Genomic DNA, 26,707 nt, shown 5'->3' with positions numbered 1-26,707 from the left:
ATCCTGCATCACATAATCAATTAGCCCTGCTGCTGGTGGATGAGAAGCTGTAGCAGCTTGAGGAGCTCCAGATGCTGGAAGGAGTTGCTGCAATGTGAGTGGTGGAAGGCAGCTCTTCCCTGGAAATACGACAGCCACCTTCATTTCATCACAGCAGAAGCCCTAGATTTGGCTTAGTTTAAGCTGGAGGGATTTTAAGAAGATGCTGTGCCTTCACTACAGCAGCTTGGTGAAGTTAGAAGATTTGCAATATAGAATTCTGATGTCACTTAATGACTAGGACTGCAAGCAACATGTTTTCAAGTTGATCACAACAAAACTGACACAAGAGCCTTAACACAAAACTTGAATTAACTTTATTTTCCCCTACAGTTGACAACTGGTCTGCATTGAGCTTTAAAGCAACAAAATAAAATGAAATCTCCAAACGACAGGGGCCAGAAATCCAGATTTAATTACCTTTGTGAAAATGTTGCAGCTGTAGTATTGGTCTGTATAAACCACTGGAGTCAAAAATGAGTTCATAAATCAAAAAAATATTCTACACCTTGGGAAAGAAGTCAGCAGTAACATTCTCACAGAACACTGTAAATTTACATTTTCTTCATGAAAGGTACATACTATTCTGCATTTTACATCAAGTTATTGATGCAAGTTTTGTTTCTATAAAAAGTTACAACCTGTGGCAGGAAAACAAACTGCAAAAAAACCCTTTCATTTTAATTAAAGAAAAACTTTGTCTGTATAAAGTTTCCTTACAGCTGGAAAGTGAACACGTTCAGTCTCCATTTATATTTTAGTGCATTTAATCTGACAGTTTCCACCACTTAAAAAAAACAACAAACCGAAACCAGTATAAAAGACAGACAAAGCAAATAGCACTAGAGCAGGAATTTCTTCAATTGATTTAAGCACTCTAAATAAAAATGCAGAGAAACAGATTTCCAGGAACACTTCCACCCTCGCCAGAAAGGCAGTGAGGGCTGAAAAGGTTTGCAAATCTTCTACCTCTGATAGCCATAGAAAAGGGGTTTTGTATACCTGTCAACCTTCTTTTCCCCAATAACCAGGCTATACTTGCTTTACCAATGTAAACATTCACCTAAAATAGTTTAATTTCTGTTCTTAAGCACTAGCAGCTCCATGGTGCTCAGTTGTATGTTGTTACAGCATTCATTACTGTCGTTTCAGATCTTTCAGGAGGTTTACAAATTTAGCCCTTGTATCTACAGTGTGCAAGATTTGCCTTGTCTACCTTGTGAAATGACAGTGTAAGGCAGCAATACTGCAATCCCGTGTTGAACAAAAGCAGCTTGTCCAATTAATCTGTCCTGTCACCTCTTGTGAAAACTGCAGCTTTGCTTCTTACACTCCAGCTCAAAACCAGACTGCAGCAAGAGTGAAAGGACATAGAAAGAAACCACTGAAAAAAAATCATGGGAGTAACTTGTTTTGAAAGTTGAATTTGAGAGAGCTCTGCCACCTCTTTCTTGTTGAAAAAGAGTCATTTTCAGATGTCACCATTCCAGTTTTCATACTGCTGCTATTCAGCTGAACAGTGTTCTCCAGAAAAGATTGACAAGTAATGCATGTGCCAAGGGACCAAATTACAGGGTTCTTTGGTAAAGTCAGTCCAAATTTTCAACAGATTTGAAGGATAATATGTACCAATAAAAAAAATGCTGCTAGACTTGGATAGCAGCTCTGTCTTGCTTCACATTACAAATCTAAAACAGCTGTTCTCAATAAGCCAATATTTTTAATCAGACATTGCCTGAAAATTTTGTACAATAATCTGGACCAATGATGGTTCTGTACCCTCATGTTGCTGTGAAACATGATTTGAGCTAAAGGCAAAGACTGGTTATCTCAAGGACAACTGCTTCGTATTAGCAATCAGAACAGTGTGTTTAAACTGTCTTCCTGTTGGGTCTCTTGCCTTTCTTTAAAATTAGTTTATTCTTAATGTAGCCACGCTTCCTTTTGGAGGTCTAAAAAGAAAAACAGAATAACAGGTATTAGTTAATGATTTAGTTTTGACCGCGGTTTAACGATGTGCATTCAGTGCCTGAGCTTTAGATTGATTTTTAAAGAGCTTAAATGCTAAACCCTCAAGTTGACATTATCCAGTTATTATTTTCAGTGTTGGGATTGTTAATTACTACCCAACAGTTGCTTTTGCCCAGGATGTGCTTTTGTAACCCTGTCTACCAGATCTGTAAAATTCTTTTCAAAGCATGTGCTGAGGCAGAATTAATAATTAACCAACATGATAAAACTCTAATACGCCCAAAGAGCACAACTGGTGTAAGTGTTAGTTTTGTTTGGAAACACCCTAGTGCAAAAGATGCAATATTTGATTCTCTTAAAAGTTAGGCAGAAGTATTTGCTCAAACCAGCATTTTATAAAAGGAAAAAACTGAATAATCCCGTTTTAGTCTTCTAAACTCTGCTGTTGGTCTGTAGGTGCTTAGTTAGCACTTCCTGCAGATTCCTTTATCAGCATGTTTTAGATGTTTTTTTTTTTTTTATGGTAGTAATGGGGGGAACATTAGTCTTGGTCATAGGTAAAATTAACTTCAAATTTGTGTACATAATTTGTGGCAGGTAGAATTGTACATTCAACACACCTGCCAGGAGACAGCTGCTCCCTCCCTTACTGCACTTTGCTGTGCTTACCAGCAGGGTCTATCATTATTTTAAAAAATTGCATTTAGTCAACATGACACCAACAACATGATTATAATAAAGTGAGATAGATACAAACTAATATGTAATATTCAGACACATATTGTATCTCTGAACTTGAGCAATGTAATTCCTAACATGATAGGAGATGGGCTGAATTTGCAGTAGGGAAGCAACCGCTGAAAATCTTTGGCTGCTAAGGAGCGCCTTGGAATGTATTTAAGAAATCCTAGTTTGGACACCTGCCCCATGCTCTCCCCACTGGTTCTCTGATTTCTTATTGGAAAGTAGAGCCTGTTTGCACTGCAGCACTTGGTGATGCGCCAGAAACTGCATCAGCTTCTAGACAGAGAATCTACACATCCAAGGCTCAAGTGGGGTCAGTGCACCTATCATAGATAAATAGAGCCTTGCTTGTTACTTAAGATCAAAAGTTACAGTTTTAAGTGTATGACAGGCACAATAAAGCTTATCATTTGAAGATGTCTTGCTTCAGTGGCAACTCCCAAATGCCTTATTTTATATACTTCCCATCAAATCACAGAAATAAGCATCTTTACATTTAACATTCTCTACTTGCAGAGAACGTTCTTGTATTTCCATGACACAAAGTAAGTCTACTGCCTATACAAGTTTGTTAGACAGGATTCTGGAGTTCCTTTTGCAACATCTATTTGAATATAGAAAACAGATGTTGTGTAGGAGGGGGCTGCTAACAGTCTCCCCAACTCCCCTGGGAACAGAGGTCTTTCTTAATAGGCTGAAGGAGGGCAGCACAACAAACACTTTAAAACCGTGAAGATGGCTTCAAGCAGTAAGCAGACAGACACTAAAGTTCCATCAACAAAAGTTTCATATTTAATTTATTTAATACAAAATTGCCATTTGTAAACTTCTAGGCATCACTACTTTCAAACAAAGTCAGAAAGCAACTTCCACATTTACTTAGTGAGCCATAGTTACTGAAACATGAATTGATGTACTTTAGAGATTATACTTCCAGTTACATGAAGACTTAAGAGTTGTAACAGCCAGTGACACACTCTATGTCCAGTTAGCATTCTGCCTAAAAAAAATCTAGCCTTGTGTCTTCACATGCTTTTAAGTTAAGCAGACAGTAAATTAACAATTATTACCAGCAGGCAGGTCTGAGATTGGACACTAACATGAACAGTATCCATAACATTCTGGCTAGTGGAAATATATAATTCACCAGCTATGTGATTGAGTGTTAAAAATAAACTCCTGACCCCTTTCAGTTACTTCACTGGGAACCCACCTTCTTTGACAAATACTTCTGTTTCGGTACAATGTTGGTTACTCTAGGTTTATGATCCAGTGTCTCTCTGTTGTCTAGTTGTTTGACCTTGTATATTCTAACAAGCCAATGCTCTGAGGTAAAGGCTTCCTCCAGATGTTTAAATTTAATGTCTTTGTTGCCTATCTCCGCATTGCGTGTACGGTCGAATCCTGGGGGTGTCCGAAAATCCAGCTATAAAAATTAAAGTTGCATGTTAGTTTGAGACAAAACCCAATCACTGCAAACTGTGAAACTTCATACTATAAGACAATGCCTTCTACTGGCCCAAGTCAAAGGGAACACTTCTCTTGCATCGGTTACTACTCCACAGAAAAACCTTTGAGATCCTAAGGGACAAATTCATTCTTATTCCTACAGCTGTCACAGGAGACAGTACTTAATGTCTCAGCAAAACTACCCTGTCTGCATTCAGAGATGAAACAACTCAAAGAACAGTCTGAGATGCAGCAGCCTGTGGTGGTTTTTCAGCAGAGCTTTGTCCTCTTGCCTATACTGCAACAATTTGCATTTCCACGGTTTTCCATCCGATCCAGAAGTAGTTCACAATTCTCAGTTAAATTTGGCCCCACTGTGTTACAAGTAAAATCCACTGAAAACGAGACTCTTGTGCTAATACATCAGAAGGAAGGGCCCCTGGTGAGGGCAACAAAGGAAAAAAAGGCAAAAGCCAAGCAGGTTTAGCTCCATCCATGAGTTTGGTACTCCCAAAGGAGAGTGACAACTGCTGCCCTTATTATACAGTGTAGTAAGTGTTGTTTTATACACTGATGTGACTTGGATGGAAATCACGTAGTTTCTGACAGACATTAAACAGTCAATTGTTCCACTTGTGTGTTGCTATTACAACAAACAAATCTAAAGCTCTCCGCAATGTCACACTTGATGCTTTAGTGAGCACACAGCACAATGCAATCAAGACACTCATTTGGGGCAATGTGAAGGACACCAGAAAATCAAGTACAAGTGTGGGTTAACAGCAGAAATGCTTTTTGCTAAAGGTTATAAACAGCAGACCATGACTGGATGTGTTTTAATTTGTAAAGCTCACTCTTACTGCAGATTCTGCTACTACAAGCAATGCTTAATTTAAAAGATAGAAAATACATCAAAATGGTATTTGTTTTCTCACATTTCAGTTAAGAAGCTGTAGCACTAACCTGCATCTCTCCAAATCTGTAATAGGACATTTTATACATGAGGCAGTTCAGCAAAGTTGGAGAGCCTGCCTTGTCTACCCGGAATTCTCCCTGAGGGGTAAAGTAATCACTTTCCTTTTAAAAGAAAAGAAAAGAAAAGACAAAGAGTCAATGCAAACTAAAATCTTAAGGGACTGTCTCATTCCTCCCCCCACCCCCTCCCAAGACCCCTAAGAATCTCAACTGGCTATTACAGTTTCAAAGCTAATTTAAGGTAACCTTACAATGAAAGAGATAGTGCTCATTAAAGGTGAAATAGTTGCAAATTACCTGCTTGTAACTGAGACCCCAATGGACCAGTTTTCCTAAATCTGTACTTTTGTGCTGTTAAAAGTTTTGTCACATCATTCTAAGTGGTTCTGGAAGAGTTACCTCAAACTGTAAAATTTAGTTGGGCCTCTATTCTTTAGAAAGGTGACAAACACTGTATTGTTAATACACCAGATCTACAGGGTCACTGTAAACTTCCTCCGTGTTTAAACAAAAAAATTCTGCCATTTTCATCTCAAGTACAAGATGAAAGTGTGCACATGGGCTACTCCCTTAAGCCTGTGCTCAATATCTAGGAGTTTTTGTTAGGCTTAAGAAAATATTACTACAGACTTCTGCAATCTCAGAGGTGTTTGAACAGCTTAAACTCTACATGAGTCAATATTAACACTTTCACTCGTCTCCTACTATTACAGAGTTTGAAGAAATTTGTAATATTTAAACAGTCTGAATGCGCCTGCTTTTTTCAAGCATGTGATGATGCACAGAGAGACATACAGACAAGAATTACAGAAAAAAATCCTACTTTTAGTATCATGCAAAAACGTGAAAAGCTTTTGAGGCTTTCAGAATCAAAAGCATTGAAAGAAACTGGGCTACAAGCCACTGCACTCCTACTGATCTAGAAAAACAACCCTGGCACATGTTTTAAATAAAATAGCAATAAAGTAGTAATCTCCCTCCAGTGTAGTGACCACTCCCAGACAAGTGATAATAAAAAGAAAAGAGTTTTTTTAGAAACCAAAAAGTAGAGATTCCACTTACCCGTATATCTTTGGGATGTTCCCCCTCTGCTATTCTCACCATCCACAAGAACTTATTAATATCATCACCAGAGTAGCCAATCACACCACCAAAAATAATCAAGACATAATCCACATCCAGGCTTCTCATGATCTCGTATGCTGCAGACTCATTTGATGACATTGCCTTTCCCACCTGTATCATTGCAAAAATACCTTTAATTTTTGAATAGCTGCCTATTGAACAGCTCCACAGATCAATACAGCCAGACCAATGCCCCGGAATCCTGTGCCATGTGCTCTAGGGATATCCTGCTTGAGCAGGGATGTTGGACCAGGTGTGACCCACTGTGTTCCCTTCCAGCCTGTGGTTCTGTGATTCTCTAATACCTACTTGTCAACCAAAGCAAACATTTTCATTCTAGATAAAGAAAACTTGTTGTGAATATTTAGAAACTCAAAAGCCTAACCTAAACTATTTTCTCCTCTGTAAGAGGAATGCTGCCTGTTGAAACGAGTGTTTTGAGTATGAAATGTAGCAGCAAGGGTTTTCCTTTTGGGACACCTACATCTTTTTCAAGTCATAACTGTATTACCCAAAGCTTAAGTGTTGCAGAAAATATCTAATTACAAATTATTTTCAAAGCTTTAGACACAGCCCAACATGTAAAAATTATCTGAAATTATTTGAAATTGATTTTTTTCCCTAAAGCTCTGTCCTTCATTAATGAAGCAGCCAGTGTGCATTGCACTAAGTAGCATACAGGCACCCTCAGCACTGAATTCAAGGTATATCTACACAAAGAAAATGCCAGAATAAAACTTCTCAGAGCTGTATCCATCACCTCTTGTATCCTGGTCACTTCCCACACTTAAAAGAATTTGGTCAGCAACTGGCATACAGTTCAGCAGTTTTGTTTGCTCTTGAAGCTCTTGTACATAAGGCATAGTAAGGTATCGCTGTAGTCTAAGGGAGTAACTGCAATATACATAATATTGCATCTGACATGGTGACATTCAGCTAAGAATGTAATTGGAGAACACTAAGCTTAAGCAGCAAGCTGTCAAAAGACCAAGAACCTCAGCTTCTTGGCCATTATCCTAATTAATGTGAGGTTATTTGCCAGATTTCCATCTCTGTGCAGGAGAAAATCATGTGGACACATCTCCAGGCTATGCCTCATTTACAGCACAAGTGCAGGTATTGGCCACAACACACATTTACTGATGTGTCCCCCTTTATGGTGTCTTCATTCCAAAATGTAACTTGACAATGCAGCAGTTGTACTTAAGAGAATTCCTTATTGAAAACCATTATTGCAAACTGCTGCAATGTGTATGGTTACTGTCCTTAGGCAACACAGAAGACTTCCAAGTCTCTATTCACAAGATGCACCTTTTGTCTGGGTAGAAACTGTGAGTTTGGATGCAGTATGTGCATTTCTACCTCTTGTAGCAGAGGGAGGCACACAGATATCAGAGCTGAGTGTCCATTAAAACACACCAATGCTGTCAGGTCCATAACCAAATTATAAGCGCCTCAGAGTACGTGGCAACGCATGTTGACTGACATTAGACTGACACACCATCAGTACAATTTCCCAAGCTTGCTTCTAGCTGAATGTGAGTTTCCTGCCCTGTAAGAAGTGTGGATGTGTGATCCCTCTTCCCCCAATACACATTTTTTTGGGGGACTCTGCTCAAAGCACAGCTTCATTAATTTGTTGGCTTTGTACACTGCTTTTTGGCAGATCTGGTCCAACAGCTGTGCTCTGTATACTGACACAAGACAGAAAGAACACAAACTATCCTAATTTCTTGAGCCCTTCCCCCATTCTGCCCTTGTAGCAAAACATTCTGGGAAGAAATGTGATTGATGATGAGTCATTGCACAGCACAAGTTGCCTGATGCGGTGCCCTGTAACTGCAGGCAATGCTAACACCCTGCCTTAAGCACATGTACAAAGCTTAAACTTATCCTTCAGAAGTGAAAGCAATTAAAGGTGCAGACATTTTGTCTATCTACAAATTTGAGAAGACAAAATTGCATTCAGTCTGCTACACTTCCACAGCTAGATAAACAGTCACTTCCTGTGAGTTCCCTGATGCCTGAAAATTTGTCAAGTCATGTGATTAGTTTTCAAATGCCATTCAAAAATCCACTCAGCAGTGACACTGCTGAAATGCAAAGATCCTTATTTTGATAGGCCAGTAATGCAGAGGTACCAGCTGTTACAGCAATAATCCCAAGGGGAATGGTTACTTTAGGTTTTGTCTATCCTCCCCCAAAGAAAAGAAGAGAAACTTAAGCGGAAGTGAAGTTTTGGAAGCTTCAAGTAAACAAAATGAAAACTCTTAACCAAAATTGATCCCTGTACTTGAGTTTTAACAAATGAAAAAAGTATGTTCCTTCCATGTTTGTGTTTCTCCCTCTATGCAATCTCTCCTTAATATCAATCACCCTAAGAGATATCTGCAACTTCATACTGCACTGCAGTGTAAACATTTTGGTGTTTCTGCTCCACAGAAAACTGCCAGCCTTACCAAGGCGATGTGGCTGTTGTTCCAAGTGTTGTTATCAACCAGGGTTGTCCGGTTGGCCATTCCTGCTATCTGATACCCATAATCCCACCACGACATCACTCTGGCATGCTCGTCTGTGTTCTGTCTGAGCCAGTAATAGGCTTCTCTGAAGTCATCCAGGATGTTCCGAGTGCTGGAAAACAGTTCATTTTATTTGCACCTGTACAGAAACTACCAACAAATTAACTTCACCATGGTAAGTCTGGGTTTACAAATAATTGTGAATCTGGGTTCTCTTATGAGTTCAGCTCCCTTTGAGGGAGTTGTAAGTTTGAACTCTCTGACAGCTGAATGTCAAGAAGCTGAACTGCTTTTGAAGACACAACTGCTTTTGAAGACATGACTAAATGCATTTTCAGTCAAATATATATTCTTAAACAAGTTTTCACAGTTGACTCCAAGGGGGCTTTTTAACCATAATTTTTATTTGCTTTAGGTAGGATTATTTTTATATATTTCATTAAATATTTCAGAAAATGTTGTATCTTTTTGAAAATTAGAGTATGAATAATTTTTTATTCAGGTCACAATTCCTTTATATAATAAGGAGTGATTTAAAGAATGTAAAGCAAATTACTAATGCAATGGCAGTTAAAAAGGCTTTTTGTCCTTCAATCACTTCAGACTGTAGACCTTACTTACCCATCATGGTTATAGGAGGCGAGAACCACGCTGGGGCTGGAGTATGCATTGCTGGTTACCCAAGTACAGTGAACAGCAAACATCATCAACAACATCAGCATCAGCATAGTCACAATGTTTTTGATATTGGGACCCAGCCCTTCTTCTGTTTTTTCCTGCTCAGACACATGTTTCCTCACTTTGCCTGCCTAAACAAACACAAATGTATCTGTTATGGCAACTTCTATCATCCTTGAGATTGGAACCCAAGTTTTCTAACTCTTGCTTTCTCCCTTCACCTTATCATACAGGTTGCCAGGATTCCTTTTGTCATCCTCATCACTGCTGTCTTCTATTGGTGGATTTTCCCTCTTCATATCATCACCCAAATAACGCTCAAAGACATTGGAGAAAGCAATTGCTGACAGCATACAGACCACTGGAGTCAAAGTGAGCATCAGGCGAACCATCACTCCAGCAAAGTAAACAGCGCTGATTGCATACAGAGCAACTGCAAGGAAACACATCTAATGGTGACACTTAGAAAATAATAGTCACTCTGACTGCACACGTACATGCACTCCATAAAACTGCTTCTGGAAGTGGGTTGAGCAGCTGTGTGTATAAAGGCTTGAGTGTGCATCTTGCATTTCATTGCTTTTCAATTTACAGACATACGGCTGAATTAATGCTTATCCCTTTGAAGCCTCAAACCCTTCCTGAAATTCATTCTGACAGCTGTTAACAATAACACAACCCCATTTTTAATATTCATTAGTAATGGGTCAAAAGATATATTATTAGTGAAATTTAATGTTACACATCAACAATACTACTGGAATTACAGGTAACTTCATTTGATTAAAAAAGTCAGCTCTAGACCAAACAAGTCATTAGAACTGAAAAAGCAAAAGGAAGTGTTACAATTTCATGTAAACATTAAATTCTGATTTCAGTTAGAGGTACCTGTGGACAAATTGGGGGCTTGTCTACATTATAATTCTATACAGATAAATAACATGATATTGTGAACCCTATTCCTGAACAGTATTACCTCCACTTTGTCTTCCACAAAACATAAACCAAGATTTTCAGAATACTACAAAACATTAAGAACACATTTATTGGAAGGGAAAAAAACCCAATCAATCCTGTATACACTAAGTGGGAATATCCAATAGTGGTTTCCTTGTGGTAGACTCCTTGTCTGCTACAGTTGAACAATATCCTCTTGTGAAAGGTTTGCCACGGAGATCAAGGGACACTGATCTATCAGATTACATCATGTAAATATTTCCTACACTGTGGTGAGGGAGTATGGCTCTGCATCCTCACTCATAGGTCTATTTATGCTGTGTTAAATGGAAGGAGCACCCTTCAGTAGGAGGCTGAAAGCAAGCTGCCCAGCACTGGTCTTGACACTCATTCACTGTAAGGCACACAGCACAGACTACCTCAGAGTAAACATTCCTACTGCCCATACACATCTTAGGTAGCCTAAAAGGCAGCTAAATTAGCCTGGAGCCTCCTGTCCCTGTAAAAGTCCAAGACCTGAGTGATTTTCACTCCTCCATATGGGTTACAACTGCTTACAAGCCTCATTCAAAATCAGAAGCTGGTTTTCATAATACAGCTTTGTACAAAAAAATAAGTTGTCACTGACATAGGGAGACCCTGTACCTCCATTCTGGCTTGTGCCTTATCTAGCACTTGTTCCAAAGCAAGAGATTGTGTTCACTATAATAGCAGAAAACCTGGGAAGCAAAGGTATTTTGAATCATTGGGGATGGGATGAGTGCCAGACACCCAGAGTAGGGGGACCCTGCCTTTGCACTGAGCTGTTCTCCTGGCTGACTTGTACTGTGGAACCATATCCTGCTAGAACATGCAACTCCAGCGGCAGAACTGAACACAACAAATGACTGCATCCCACCTCCTGGGACTACACTCCATCACCATTTCAGCCACCTCTGCACCTCTATAGACTGTTTTAAAGACTGCTGGGTGCAGGAAACTCTTAATAATCACCTTTAAATACATCACTTTTAAACCATATTTAAGAAGAAGCCACATATCAGCTTTGAGCAAACAAAACCAAAGTAAAATCAAGTTGAAGGCAAAATTTTTCAAAATAACTTAAAAATATTTTCTCTTACCAAAGACTCTTTCATCATTGATGTTTTTGATACAGAACCACAGCCCTGCTGGGAAAGTACACACGAGAATATGCAGATCAAAAAAGAAGGAAACCCATGTTGTAGGCTGATGCTCAGACACAGAGGCAATGATCGGGATGTGAATTTTCGCATACCTTTTTTAAAAAAAATTCAGTTCAAATTATTTTGAAAAGATAAAATTATTAAAACTTGTAAACATTAGGAATTCTGAAATTCATCTCAAAGGAAGCATTTCAATTTTAAATGGCAAATGCCCTAATCAGCAGAAATCTCATGAAACTCTTATACCAAAGAAGTCTCCAGACCTTACTGTATCTAAGAAACATTTGGTGTACAGTTATTTAAAACAATAATTATTTCCATACTAATTAAGACAATGAAAATTATGGATGCTTCATTTGTTTACAGCTAAATATGAAGCCAAATTCACCAAAATGAAAACACACAGCTATGGAAGCACCGTAACTTAGTAAAGAAAGTTACAGTATTAAATACCAGATCAGTTACTGATGCATACACATTCTTTCAGATGCTGAAAAAAAATCAGGCCTTGTCTACACTTGCAAACACACGTCATCTAAACAACATGTCAAACACTCAGTGCAGACAAGGACAAAACTGTGCTCTATATTACAGACAACTATACATATGGACCTAATCTAGGGTGCTACCATGATTGAATGGTGAGGTATCAAGCATATGTCCTTTTCTTCACTGAGATCTAGTTCTCATTCAAAACTGTGTTCTGTGTTTTAACACAATATGTTTTTCTAATGTAGACAAGCCCTCAAAAGTTTGATGCTTTGTGTGTAGATATATATATATATCTATATCTATTTCTATATATATACAGACAGGCAAAGAACAACATCTATATATTCCTCAAGTAAATCTGAGGCTTCTTTATGGGACATCTGTTCTACTACATTTATTATAGAGCTGAGACAGAATCCTGTACGAGCTGGATTTTGGAGCCTGAAAAAAAAAAAGAGTCTGAACTGCACAAAGTTTGAAGTTTTTCTATACTTGCTTCAAATCTTAAAAAAAAAAAATCTACCAACAGAATTTCACTTTAAAATACTTTCACTTTCCATTTAATTTCTTTTCTCTGGGCTGACTAAAGAATCCAACATAGTATTTTCAAAGGTTTACTAAAAAGAAGATTAACAAGATTTTTACCTGTGAAAACAGACATTAATAGAACAATTGTTCAAAGTAGACATCTGTATATACAAAATAGATGTATGAACGTAATACAGAGGCAACATGCAAGATCATATGTGTAACATTTTTGTGATTTTGTGCAATGTTGCACAGTGAAAACAGTCTAAGGCTCTTAGTGATTTTTAAATGTGTACTGAAGTGTTGGAAGAACTTTCAGTTATTTTATGCTGACATACTACAGTTTCATATAGAAAAAACATAACACTACATATTCAAAGACTTTCAAAGAAGCAAGAAATTTCATAGACAAATTAGTGAAATGGTTGTAAAGATCATGAAACAACTACTACAAATGCTTTTTTAGAGAACTGATTCTCCTTGACTAAAATACTAAATGGATTTGGGGATGAGGAGAGTGAATGATTATTAGTTTTCAGTAAAATGCTACCGATATCTAAATCTTATACCCTTACTTACCCAGTGTCCCACAATGAATAAAATCTGCCACTCCAAGGAGCAATATAACCTGAAAAAGAGAAAGAGGAAGAAAAACCTTTTTGCTGCCTAGGTTTTTAAATGCAATAATTTTCCTACTCCCTCAAGTTTTAACACAAACCCAAAGAAATTTTCATTGAAGTTGTAATATATGTGAACCATACCTACTGCATTAGGCAGGCTATAAAATCTACCAACCATGAAGCAAGCTGGTTTTAGAACACACTTACAGGATCACATTGTACTTGTTAAGTACAATCTGAGTATCAAGACACGCACAGCTCCAAAAGTCAAAGCAATGCAATATTAAATATTTCTCAAATAATATGACAGATAGCAAACTATACTCTGTGAAGGAATATGAGAAAACATAATTGACAAGAAAGTATTTCATTTTTCTGAAATGTCAGAGGAGGAAACTGGGAACAATATAGCAAGAACACAAACACTACATGAAACGCTGGTTTCCTCTTATTTCTCTCTGGGTGAATCTACTTGTGGCATGGTATATAAAAGCTGCTATTAGACATGCTGATAAGCTTTACATATTATTTTACAAAACAGAGCTTTTAGGTAAGTCAAATATGATAAGATGAAAAGAAACAGTATAATGATTAATGAAAGACAAATTATTATTAGAAGTTATTCGGTGATTTTAAAATTTTTATTTCCACTTTCTTTGCAACTGTTTCAGCGCCTCCTGAAGTCAGATTTAGACAAGGAGAAATAAGGGAAGGTTAAATCCTTTCATTATTACCCAAGTTTTGTGCACAACTCAGTAAGTCTTCCCTCTATCTTACATTCAAAACTAGTATAATCTGATTGAAGGGTTTAGTTTCGTATCTAAATATTTAGATACATTTAAATATGGTGGTTAATGTTCTGAGACATATTTTTCTCTTCTGTCTTCAGTTGAAAACATCGCTCCCAATCCACTGCACACTCATGAAAAAGGAGCTGTCAGCACAAAGGGAACTACTGGCTGTGATTTTCTCTGGATGTAGACAGCCTTCACCTGAGGGTGCTGGAAGAGTTGGCCAACATGAGAGGTACACACCATCTTCACCTGGGTGATAAGGGTGCCTGGTGCCTGGCTACTGCTGCACCTCTAGGCAAGGTGGGAAGTTATATGAGGGAATCTACAGGGCAGTAACCTGAGCTGCTGAAATGACCATGGAACACAGCCTCCTGAAATACATTGATAAATGTTTCCCTCATTGCTCATTTATAGCTGAAGAAGAATGGACAGGACAAATGGACCATTTTACTGGTTGAAAACTGGCTGTCCTGATAAGCTCAAGGTAGTACACAGTGGATCAGGGTCCAGATGGTGGCTCACAGAAAGTAAAAATATCCCAGAGGCCAAAAGGAACAGTGCTAAATTGAAAAGAGTGGCTGACATGCCTTGTGTCAGGCAGGACTTCAGTCCAAACCCTGAAGCTCATTCTTCCAGATGCTGCACCTAGGATAAGGGGTCCAGATGTGGGCACTCTCTTCTGCAAGAGGATTATTAAGGAAATTGAGAGAGATCAGAGTGCTGTGAAGTGGTCAGGAACCCAGATCTCACAGCATGTCGGAAGCTGAGGGAACAAGGCCTGTTCCAGCTGATGAAGCAGGGATACTGATCACTGAATTTCAGAAGATGAAATCAACACTTCCCAAGAACTGCAACAGAATATGTATTTGGCTGCCTGCTGAGATTAGAAGCCAATTTTTGTTTTGATATGCCAGTCTGAAAACTTTGCTAACTTATGCATGGAAAAGCAAATCAAACCACCATGTTTTAAAATACTTTGAAACAGAGATGCTAAGAATTCTTTTGGAGTAATGCTATCAAAAGTAACAAAAATAAAACTGCTATTAAATGGTCCAAAATGTTGAAACAACTACTTTAGGCTAAACCAAATGTTGATCATCTGGCTTACAAGCTGTAAAGGTAAATGAGTTTCACATTTATTTACCTGTGTATGTCAAATAGATGACACTCAGGAATACAGTACCAGCAGCTAGTGAGACACCCAAGAAGAACAATGTCTGAAATTCTTGCTTTGTTAATCTGTCTCTCAGATACTGCAAAAATGCATAAGCCTGCAGGAGTGCAAAAACACCTATGGAAAGAGGAAAGTACTTGTTTAAATGCTCAAAAGCAGTACAGCTGTTAAGAAAACCAGCATTATTTGCCTATATTTGAATTGGAAAAATAAACATAAGGTACACCCTAACATCTGGAAACTAGTAAGATATCACCTCCTGACAAACAACCTTTAATATGTAACAGGGATGACACTTTCTTGCAAAAACAGGAACTTCCAATGAGATAAAATATTCTAAAGGACAGAATCACCTGAAAACCAGATCGCAATGATTATGGCAAGAATACAGGTTAACATACCTAGCTAGATGTAGTGAATAATTAAGAAACCGACTTCAGGCAACACACAATGCTAAAACATTACCAATATATGCAAACTAAGCTACTGAATAAAACAGGAGGAATTAATGAAAGAAAAAACTAAACCAAGTAAGCATTAAGTCAGCTGAACACCTGACACCCTTAAAAAGGCTGATCAGGGTTTAACATTTAACCCAGAACTTGGACATAGTATTTCAGTTATTTTTCATTTCACGGTATATAATCAGATCAATCCACTGATGAATCCTTTCAAAAGTGAAAATCCAATGCTGGCTGGCAGAGGAATAATATAAAACAAAAGTGCATCATCTTTCTTCAAATTAACAAAGAATTTGAAGTACATAATGAAATTCACTAGTTCTGAACTCCTAAAGAACTACAGAAATTCTATTAACTAAATAAATGTAATATTCTTCAGAATCCAAATATGGCTTGCTAATTTTTTTATTTTTCCATCATACTCCGATTGTTGCAAAAATACATTTTGAAAGTATTTTTGTGTTAAATTTTAATGATGGTCCCATCACTGTCCCAAATACATTTCGGTAAGTGACTAAATATAAGAAAAAACCTGGGGAATCTAACAAACTGAACTATATCAAACAGTGCATGCAGTTAAATTCACTGTTAGCAGAGGTTACTGCTGTCAAGAAATCAAGATGTCTGTTTGCCAATAACTACTGAAAAATCAACTTAAAGAAATCAAGAAAACCCAAACAAGATTGAAATCAGTTATTTAAAAATTACCCTCCTGATTAGTAATTTAAGTAATTTGTATTTAGCCTGCTTTGAAAAATTTCAGAAGACTATAAACTGTAAAACCAAATCATTCAATAAAAACTGTTACAAATAAGGAATGTTTCAACTGTACAATGTGTGAAGGCAACATTGTATTGCAAACCAGCAGAGATTTTCAATGTGTAAAGTGCTTGTCAGAATGCTAATTAATCCAGTCTTGTAGAAGCATTTTACCTCCCTTAGCTCGCACGAAAGAGAACTTCCCAACAGACACTAAAAATTGTACCTCTTCCTTTAACTATTTGCTTTGTTAGCCTGTGTTTTTTTCTACTACAAGGTAACAAAGCTGCAAGTGTTTGAGGTTTTCCTGTGTTAAGCAGGCTGTTGGTTGCAGACGCTTCATTTTCTTACCTGCAGCTGCCATGTGTTCACTTGTTCTAATTGGCTGAAATCCCACAAAAGGTATCTGCATCGATAATATTAACCCCACAATGTAGAAAGTGCTATATGCTAGAAGACAAAAATATGAGGAGAGGGGAAGAGAAAGATGGGAACAAAATTAATACATGTCTGAAAAAGCTTTGGCTCCATCTTCAAAGAGAAGTCCATCTTCTTCCCTGACTTCACTGACAGCAAAACAGAATGGCACTATGCTAAATGTTTCAGTCATCCTAGTTATTTTTTTTCTTCTTTGGTAAAAAAAAGCTGTCTATTGCAACTAATTTTAGTGGATGTAGCAGAGTAATGTTCTTTCTAATTGCACTTTTTTTTCTCCTCCTTGGAAAATAAGCCATTTATCTAAGATTCTCCAGCTTGAAAAAAGTTTTCTCTTCCCATCTTGTTTTCGAGAGTCATGGATGTGGAAAGAGCTCTCAAATAACAAGTGACATAGGAAGCTTTCTATATGAGGAGAAACTGAATGGACCAGACCTCAAAAAAGCAAAACATAAGAGTCCACTACTTCTTTAGAAAATGAAAATAGGCATCATTGTTCTTTATTTAACACAAGAGCAGAGAGAACGCAAGAAACAGAACAATAGAATTAAAAATTAATATTAAGCATATGTACGGATATGTATCAATCCTTGGGATTTATAAGTCCCCTAGAAAATAGAGGCCAAAAGCATCATTAATATTAACATTATTATTATTATTATTAATATGAGTTCTTATTGCACATGCATTAACATGCATATACTTTATTTTGAAAGGGGTTTTGGTCCTCAATATTACAGGGTGAAGAAGAGATGGAAGGGAAAGATAAAAATATCAAATCTGAAAAGCCATGAGACTGATTACATTTGAAGTACCCAGCCAACCAGTCCAAATGAAGTTCTGTTCTTTCAGTGGCAAACAGCAATAATCCACCTGTCAGATTTTTTAACTGCTACAAATCCTACACTATTATCTGGCTATAGACAGACTGGATCTTATGAAGAGATCCCTGTTCTCTTAAGAGTCCTTTACTAACCTCCAGGAGATCAGGAGGACTCTGGGGAGTGCATCATTGAGCCGTGGTGTCATTTCCATAGCACCTACGTGGTCTCACTGAGGGATTATGCTCCCAGGGCACTGAGTTCCAAACCAGTCAGAAGTGACAGGGATGCTATTTCCAAGCATTCGGTTTATTCTTTCAAGCACTTGTACTGCACAGCTTGGCCTAGCTACTCATCTATGCCCTTTTAAGTCACTGAAATGTATTTTTCCTGTAGCAAGCTTAATTTTTGAAGAATTCACTACAACATAAATCATTTACTGTACCAAGCAACCGTTACAACACTGCCATCCTGTGGAAGTTCAATGATTGGCATAAATCACTACATTTCACATTTGTTAAGACTACTGTAAATCATTTTTAAGCCCAATCCTGCAACTGCTATACTTGCTATGTGCACTGCCCGCCCCCACCCCAATCCCTTACTTCCACTTCTCTCAAAAAACATACTGCCTGGTTCTGAAAATATTTTTAAAAAGGGTAATTTACACAACATGACAATTCTTCTAGGAATTTAGAAACATCAAGATGATATATCATCACAAACTTTTCACGTTCCTTTATATTCTACAGTTTGCACAGTCTTTGCAAAAACAAGAAGTTAATTTTGATTCCTGCATGCTGTTCTCATCGTTGTAACTTTGACCAACTCCAGAACAAAACCATTCTGACCTACAGTGAATAAAGTCATTTTAAAAAGAATTTAATTTGCAGTACACCACACAAACACAAGAAAGACCTTCTGGAAAGCTTCTCCAGAGAGTATAATCATATGATTGCCCACATATGTTCAATTCATGGATTACAATCACCAGAAATAAACACTTAATCTGAAATTTTAGACTACTGAAGCAGTTGATATAAATATATGCCTCTTGACTGCTTGAATGATAAAATCCAAGACATATAACAAGGAATTACTGAAATGAAGTTTTAAATTCTGGAAGATCCTCAAGTGTTTTATTAATATCCTGATAATTATACAAAACCTAAAAAAATGGTATGAAAAGCTATAAAACTGAAGTATGCAAGCATAACATAAATATATACCCTTCCAATGTAAAACCATTTATTTTTGAAACACATGAGAAACTAAAGAGAGACTATAATAATAGAAAATAGTATCAATGGTTTCTGTATCTGAATAAAGAGGTTTTCACCTCTCTTCTAATACACTGGAATTAGCTTGTTCATAATGATTAAACTAGAGGATCTGAATAAAAGGCACTGACCAATGTGAAGATGAAAAAATAAAAGCACAGTTTGAGCTTTCAAATGGAGGTAGCATCATCACTATTGATGCCAAATCGGTCAGAAGTTATCTGGCTAATAAAGTCATCTGCCTTCCAGCCCTAAAATATTTTAAAATTGGCAAACCCTTCACATTCTGAAAATTTTTACTCATTACATGATTCTGAATTACATTCCCAGATATATCAATCATGCTCCATTCTTTGGTGTATGAACACTCTTATGAGAAATATATACCAGGAAACCACCACTATTTTAAAATAATTTGGTTCTGCCAAATACTGTTCTCTACATTTGTTATGTTGGATTAAATTTAACAGCCTTTATAAAATGGCTCATGCTAGCTTGAAATAAATTTAAACAACTGATCTAGAGACTAAAACCCTCAAAATTCTCCATAATAGTAAAACAAATGTAGATTTTACTAGCTATTGTCAGCTAACAATATTTTTCAAAAGTTTTAGCTGCTTGTGGGTAGTTTAAGAATTATGAGACAGCTGCAGACACAGTAGCAGTTGCAACAGGAACTCACAAAATATCTTTATTCTCCCTGCTTCAAGGAGCTTTTGTAAACTCTTCTCCCTAGCTGAATAGTTTGGAGGTGAAGCACACTTGAATTTCCTCTCAAAAGTGCTTGAACATTCTTACCTGTTTTACAAAAGCATCCTGTTAAACAAACCTAGAAATTACATAGTAATGTGAGATGTACAGACTTCTCTAGGGCTTCCCATGAAAGCTTAAATTGAGACAGCAGTTGCAATGAAACAGCAGAGCAGTGATCACATTTTCATTCTGACAACTCCATGGCAGCACATACCCCTCACTGCTGAAGGGCAATAACATCTCAAAACACTGTAGCTGTTTGCAAAACAAACATCTGCCAGACCCTTTAATTCCTATGAACATGCAGTACTATTTTCCCCACGTGAGTTCAAAGACTAGTTCATTTAAAGCTGAAAAAGTAGGAGCACTTATTCTTTATTGTTTCTGGCCACCATATTGCTTCAGGATTTTATAATTAGTTGATTTCATTTTCTCTTGCCTAATTCACAGAAATCAGAAAATGAAAATATTCAATGAAGCAATTTTAAAAGGGAACAAGATAAATTACTTTCCCCTTAAGTTAGGAAGAAGTAGTTAATGAAGAAGTTAAGTAATATTAACATTAAAAATTGAAGATGGGTTAGAGCTTTTTCTTTCTCTCTTTTTTAAATTTTAATGAATTTCCAATTCTCAATTACATAGGGTAACAAAGGAGTATAGAAACAATACTTATAGTTTTGATTACAAATATTCAAAACTGCACTTCAGTAAATTGAGCAATTATTGTGGTATATAATGGTTTATGTATATGTACATACAGTAATTTCTCTAGCAGGGAATAGAAAAAAGCATTAAAATAATTAAAAATACAAAGATAAAACAGCATTAAAATGAGGAATGAAAATATATTTACAAATATGAAACACCTTGTGATTACGCTTCAGTTCACATTATGTTCTCCACCTACCTATGGTAAAGGTAAATGAAAAATGTGCCAGCTAACTTCTAAATTTCTGAATACCTGTATTGCTTACTAATTATTCCATTCACATGCCTACATCATGGCCAACTGATTTTATTTGTAAAGTGTCAGTAAAACCAGTTTACACAGTATTTAAATGTCAGGCAAATCAATGAAAAAGTTAGGCTCCCAGGATCCCTATTCACACATTCCTGAAACTGGCAGAAAGGCGGACCAATTAATCCAACTAAATTTTAAGGATTCCCATCGAGTGGACAGACTCTTACAGTGCACGCATTGTCCCAGTCATCTAAAACTTACATGGCTGCTTAAAATTTCCTGTGTCTTTATCTACATGTTTGCATAATCTCTGCTGTATGACTTTTAAAAACACCAATTGTTTTATATACTTGGAAAAGAAAAAAAATATAAAACATTATTAAAGGCACACATGTAATGTAGATTTAAAATATATTAACAGGGTTCTTTTAGATCAAACCACCCATTTTTCTTTTCCATGCACTAGAAAGGAGAAAACCAATTAGCAGCTACATATACAAAATTTTGGAAGTGTATGTTTCAACTCCTTATTTCCATGTTGTAGAAAATAACTGACTATAATCAGTACTCAAATTAAAACAGCTGAATCTGATATGCAATTACTTAACACCCACTTGATACAAAACACATCAGTACAATAATTTTGTATCTCATGGTTAAGTATTTGAGAATGACTTTGCAATGAACACAACTTACCAATGTAGACCCTCCTGCTGTATCTCTGCATCAGCAACAGAACAAACACATGCAGTGGAATAAGGTTGATGATGAAAACATAACCACCCCATGCAGAGACCTACGACAAATGGAACAGAAAATTAGATCTGAAAATATCTGCAAATTCTTAGGACAGCCCATGCTGGATTTATACATCTTGATGACCTAACAAGAAAACACAAAGCCCATCTACAGAAGCAGTCAGAACTACTACTACTATCGGAATCCTTCTCAATATATATTATAAAAGAAAAACAAAACACAACAAAGCCCACATATCAGAGGTATTTGAAATGGGCTGATGGATTTCCTAGGCTACCCTTCCTGGATCTCCTCCTTCCAAACTAATCTGGTCATACTGGCAAACAAGAATGTGATGCTGGAGGATTTTCCCAATGGTGAAGGATGTAACACAAGGCAGTGGTAGACTCTCTAGGGCCATGAGTTGGACTTTGATGATCTTTATGGGTCCCTTCCAATTCAGGATATTCTGTGATCTCATGTAGGATCCAAAACTTTCTTTTAACAAATTTAGCACCATGCACTTTTTGCAGAGGACAGGGAACATTATCTCCAGGTAGAAAGGGGAAAGGGAGCAAGGTACACCTCCAGGAGCAGAACTCCAGGACTAGAGCAGCCAACACAGGTTGCAGTGTAAGGAAATAAACGAAAGGAAGAATATGGATGTACATGAAAGCAGGACTGAGCACTGTGGAATGCTATACAACAACACTATAGACATTGCAAACCTGTGCAACAAGAGTAGCTGAGGAGGACTGCTATAATGTACTTAAAACTGAAACACTACAGTGTTATTAACGGATCACTGATTGCTGGTTTAGGTAAGGATTTAATGAGCTATGATTACAATGTGTTATCTAAATTTCTAACATATTTAGAAGGGCTCATATTGACTAGACAATCCATATTTTGACACGTCCTCTTGTCAAATTACAGTCTAGACTTCTCCCATATGCACCATGCCTACCCTAGGTCTTCATTTTTAGCATGCAATAGCTAATGTGGCTTTCACTTTAATTGTACTTTAGGGTTTAGATTCATGTAGCTATTTTTAAAGCCCTAGAATCCAAAAAAAACCCCAAATTACTATGTTCTATAGAACAGATTCTAAAAATACCATGAGGCCAAGTATTACTGTCTTTTGACACTAATACTACAAACCCCAGCATTTCAAAATTTATGGTAAGCAATTTAGACAATGAGAAACAAGTAGAATAAAATAATATATGTTTTCTTAATCTAAGTTTTCTAGTAACTTATTTCAGATTATCAAAATCCTATTGCTTAATCACTTGTATGAAGTATCATGGTTTACACAGGTAAGTTTCTTTAATGGGAGAAAACACTTTATGAAGACAGAAGATAGAACAGAGTTCAAACATGCAAATAGGACACAGTGAAATTCAGGGAAAGGTTTGACTGAAAGAGGTCCCAGTTTGTATGGACCAGGGACCTGCATTCCTAATTATCAAAATATGAACCCAAATCTAAGCACTGAAAATTATACTGAAGATGCACTTTGAAACTTTTCAAACAGAACTAAGGCATCCTCCCAGATTGGCAAAAAGAGCATGTCTCTACTCTTACAGAACTAAGGCATCCTCCCAGATTGGCAAAAAGAGCATGTCTCTACTCTTACTCCTCCAGGTTTGCTTCAATGTAAAGTTTTCTTTTATTTTACCTCCCTGTCACGAAAAGCCGTATGAAGCAGAAGCTGATGAAGTAAAATAAAAGTAAAAATACAATTCCAAGGAGAAAACACCCTTCTCTATATTGAATGCAATGCAAGGTTATGAGCCAAATTACCAGTGAGTTAGGTATATATATTATAAGGCAGATTTAGTTATCAGGAAAGATTTGTCAGTTAATGCAATATCCATTCACCTTTCAAGCTGTTCTCCAAACTTCTCTTTCAAGGACTAACTCTTACTACCTCAAAATTGTGATTTAACTTCCAACTTACACTGAAAACAACTTATTCCATCAGAGAAAGACGAATTATTACAAATATAACAAATAGTACAATTATGCTTTGTCCTAAAAATCTACTCAAGCAAAAGGTCTAGAAGGGCAATTCCACAAAATTCTTTCCAAAAGGGAAATACAATATAGGGAAAGCGATCACCTATGTGGGATGAAGTAGGTACAAGCAATAAATTCTACCATCTAATCTCTGAGATTTGAAGCTAAACTACAGATGAATCTGAACCTTTCAGGAGCTGATACAACTTGAAAGGAAAGTAACATCACCCCCCATTTACATTCAAGGATTGACTGTTGTGACGACATTGAGTCTTAAGTTCTGATACCATGAGCACACACAATCACATATTCTCACATACAATCCCATACACCATGATGGTAAGAACCTGTTATTGTGTGACATTTTAGCAGTAAAATTGTACAAGTATTTTATTTGTTAACTGTATGTTTATGAAGGCACCTTTAGAGAATCTTACCAATAAACTGGTACAAAATAATAAAATACTGTGTTATATAAATTCAAAAACTTACTTGCAGCTTTTGTACTGCATTTAAACATCTACCAAAGCTATAGGACCTTTTCACTATAATGCTATATAAACAGCCATGCTGTGTATAAAGTAGTGGCTCTCTATTAAGCAATGGGGCAAAAAGGAGGAGAAATGGAATGAAATAAATGTACTCCTAACAAGAAATAGCTATCTTAGCCTCTTAGGTTGCAAACACGAGGCTATTATTTCCTATATTAACTGCAAAAGTCTCCCAGGAAACCAAATGGACATTAAAGCTAGAGGAAACCTACAAAGCAACCAGACAACCTTTGAATTAACCTTAAGGCACATAAACCAATCCAGAACTTCCTCGTTCTTGCAAACCTAGTTAGTTACCTGATGGTAGAAAAGCAGTTATTTGAGATCTCAATCTTAACTGTCACCAAGCAATTAGCCTGGCTGTCCCACCACTGACTACTTTGAGGACAATTTGTTTTTCATACAGCCACAAAAAGTTTATCAGTTAGGGGAAAAAAAAGATGCTTGATTCAAACAGGACAATTCTTCAAGTCTGAGGTTCCAGAAGATGGAGGGGGGAAAACCAATTCCCTCAATTTTTCTATTACTTTTATCTCCTCATTTTTACTACTGTTTTCCCCTCTGTTAGCCCTTAGGAAAATCTCTGCAATAGCCTCCATTTTCATAGATCAAGAATGAAAAGGGCATTTATGATCATTTATTATGACACTGAAGTCATTCATCAGTTCTGGTGGTAAGCTTCACTATATGTCATAATTATACCTATAGAAATAGCTTTCAAAATTATAAAAATGTAACTTTGTCCTTACATTCTAAATATTCCGATTATTACTGCATTTTAGTAATGACACACAGACACAAATATCAAAATTATACCTTAATTTGCCTGTACCCAAATAAAAATCCAACCAAATCAAAGCACCTATTCACAGCACAGGAAAAATTTGTAAGTAAAGTTTTTCAACTAATTTCAAAATATTTTTTCAAAATATTTCAATTTTTTTTCCAAAAATAGTTTTAATCATGTTGATTTAAATATTTTACCTTTACATATCATGTTGTTTAGTCATATATTTAAGGTTTTAATATAAATACAAAGCAACAATTTTATATTACGGCTCCAACAAGGATTAAAATATCCTTCTTCTCTTCTTCGTCAACATATGGATTATATAAATTACTAAAATAGTTTAGCTATTTTATATATATATATATATACATATACAGGCCTTACCATGTAGAAGTAGGATAGACAGCAGCAGATTGTCCAGAAGACTGACCCAGTTTTCACAGACTTCACCTGGAAAAATAGCCAAGTATTTATGAATGACAAATCCTGGACAATACTCTAAAGTTTCATTCCAAAACAATTGTCAAGAGAACTTCTTTAGCCTGCATCAAGTTACATTCTATGCTTCTGAACTGACGTCCATAAAATCGTAACACAAATGCAATTCTTTCACACACAAAAGGAGGTTAGGTCTATTTCTCTAGCAAAAGCATACAATCCAACTCTCTGCCTTATGACCTGATGTAGAAAGGTAATTGCAATGTCTCCGTGCTACTTTCTCTGAGATGTTAGAGCACTATAATTCCAAGTGAAGACCATCCATGCTTTAATTCATCTGGCATCCAACCCAACTCCGCCATTACAGACAAAAGAGCTATTCTCTAATTTCAAAAACTCACTTAAGGTTAGTGAGAGCATCCAGATTCTAGTAAAGATTTAACAGGATCCAGAAACTGCCCAAGGATTATGAATTTGTCTGAAATTGATGGGGGTAACTGTGGGGGAGAACAGGAATCCAGAATGGACAATAAAAAAAGCTAAAAAGTTGTCAATAAAATGTATTTGATTCTACAAGAGTTCATGCAAACATTATTTAGTTAAATATGAATTCCATGAGAACAGGTAACTGCTATCATATCTCAGTTACTCTAAAGTAAGAACCTAGGTTGATTCTGTTACTATCAAACACAGCACACCTTCCCAGCTGCAGCTCATTCTAATACCAGATTTTAAAAGACCTGCATTTAAGTACCACCAGTCACTCAGTCATGAAAAAAATGACTCTTCCATTATATTATTACTACTAACTATATCCCAAGTTTAAAATATTCTAAAGCCAAACCATTTGTGAATATGCATCTGCTTATGGAAACCAGAATGCTTGACAAAACTATGGAGAACGTTCTAGTGACTATGTAGTTACATGGAGTCACTCTAAATGAAAAGTACATGCATTCCAGAATACACAAGAGACAGTACCCTACAGTGTCTGTGCTGAATTAACAATATAGGTATGCTACTTTTGTTACTTCCAAAGTCGGTTCAACAATCCAGAAAAACTCCAGCTTCCCTAAACTCCTTCCTGCAAAACTACCTTACAGATGTAATTCTACACAGATTAAGGAGAAGATGACATGTTGCTTTAGTAAGCAGGCAAATTAAAAGACATAAGACTTTTTTAACACACAAATAACACTAATATATGACTCTAGACAGCTTTGACTATTTAATTTGGATACTTAATTTAAATCCCAGACCCTCCATACAGTCAAGTCTTTCTAGAAGACAATTCAAAGCTTCATATTCAGAGCCTACTGTTTTTCACCAGCTATATAAGGAGGCTAACATTTGATGCACACAATACTAACACCTCCAAACCAAAAAACAAACAACTCCTCTGTTTGCTTTAAATTTATAGACTTGTCATCATTTTTATTACTACTACAG

At 36.6% G+C, this 26,707-nt stretch overlaps 1 protein-coding gene across 1 annotated transcript in view; it reads right to left on the bottom strand.

The window, feature by feature from the left end:
• Positions 1-333: 333 nt before the first annotated feature.
• STT3B (STT3 oligosaccharyltransferase complex catalytic subunit B) overlaps positions 334-26,707 on the bottom strand; it is a 51,536-nt gene continuing 25,162 nt past the window's right edge. The window contains exons 4-16 of the mRNA XM_058830691.1: positions 25,205-25,270; positions 21,416-21,515; positions 16,821-16,919; positions 15,220-15,366; positions 13,241-13,289; positions 11,579-11,733; positions 9,722-9,933; positions 9,444-9,631; positions 8,763-8,934; positions 6,241-6,414; positions 5,167-5,280; positions 3,968-4,180; positions 334-1,991 (exon numbers count right to left, since the gene is read on the bottom strand). Coding sequence (XP_058686674.1) covers positions 1,911-1,991; positions 3,968-4,180; positions 5,167-5,280; positions 6,241-6,414; positions 8,763-8,934; positions 9,444-9,631; positions 9,722-9,933; positions 11,579-11,733; positions 13,241-13,289; positions 15,220-15,366; positions 16,821-16,919; positions 21,416-21,515; positions 25,205-25,270 — 1,770 coding nt within the window. The 3' untranslated portion in view covers positions 334-1,910. The remainder of the gene's footprint in view (positions 1,992-3,967; positions 4,181-5,166; positions 5,281-6,240; positions 6,415-8,762; positions 8,935-9,443; positions 9,632-9,721; positions 9,934-11,578; positions 11,734-13,240; positions 13,290-15,219; positions 15,367-16,820; positions 16,920-21,415; positions 21,516-25,204; positions 25,271-26,707) is intronic.

This window comes from Poecile atricapillus, chromosome 2, assembly GCF_030490865.1.
Source record: "Poecile atricapillus isolate bPoeAtr1 chromosome 2, bPoeAtr1.hap1, whole genome shotgun sequence".
In the NCBI taxonomy this organism is placed as follows: Eukaryota; Metazoa; Chordata; class Aves; order Passeriformes; family Paridae; genus Poecile; species Poecile atricapillus.
The sequence above is the reverse complement of the archived record's forward strand: the minus strand, read 5'-3'. Positions and strand labels throughout refer to the sequence as shown.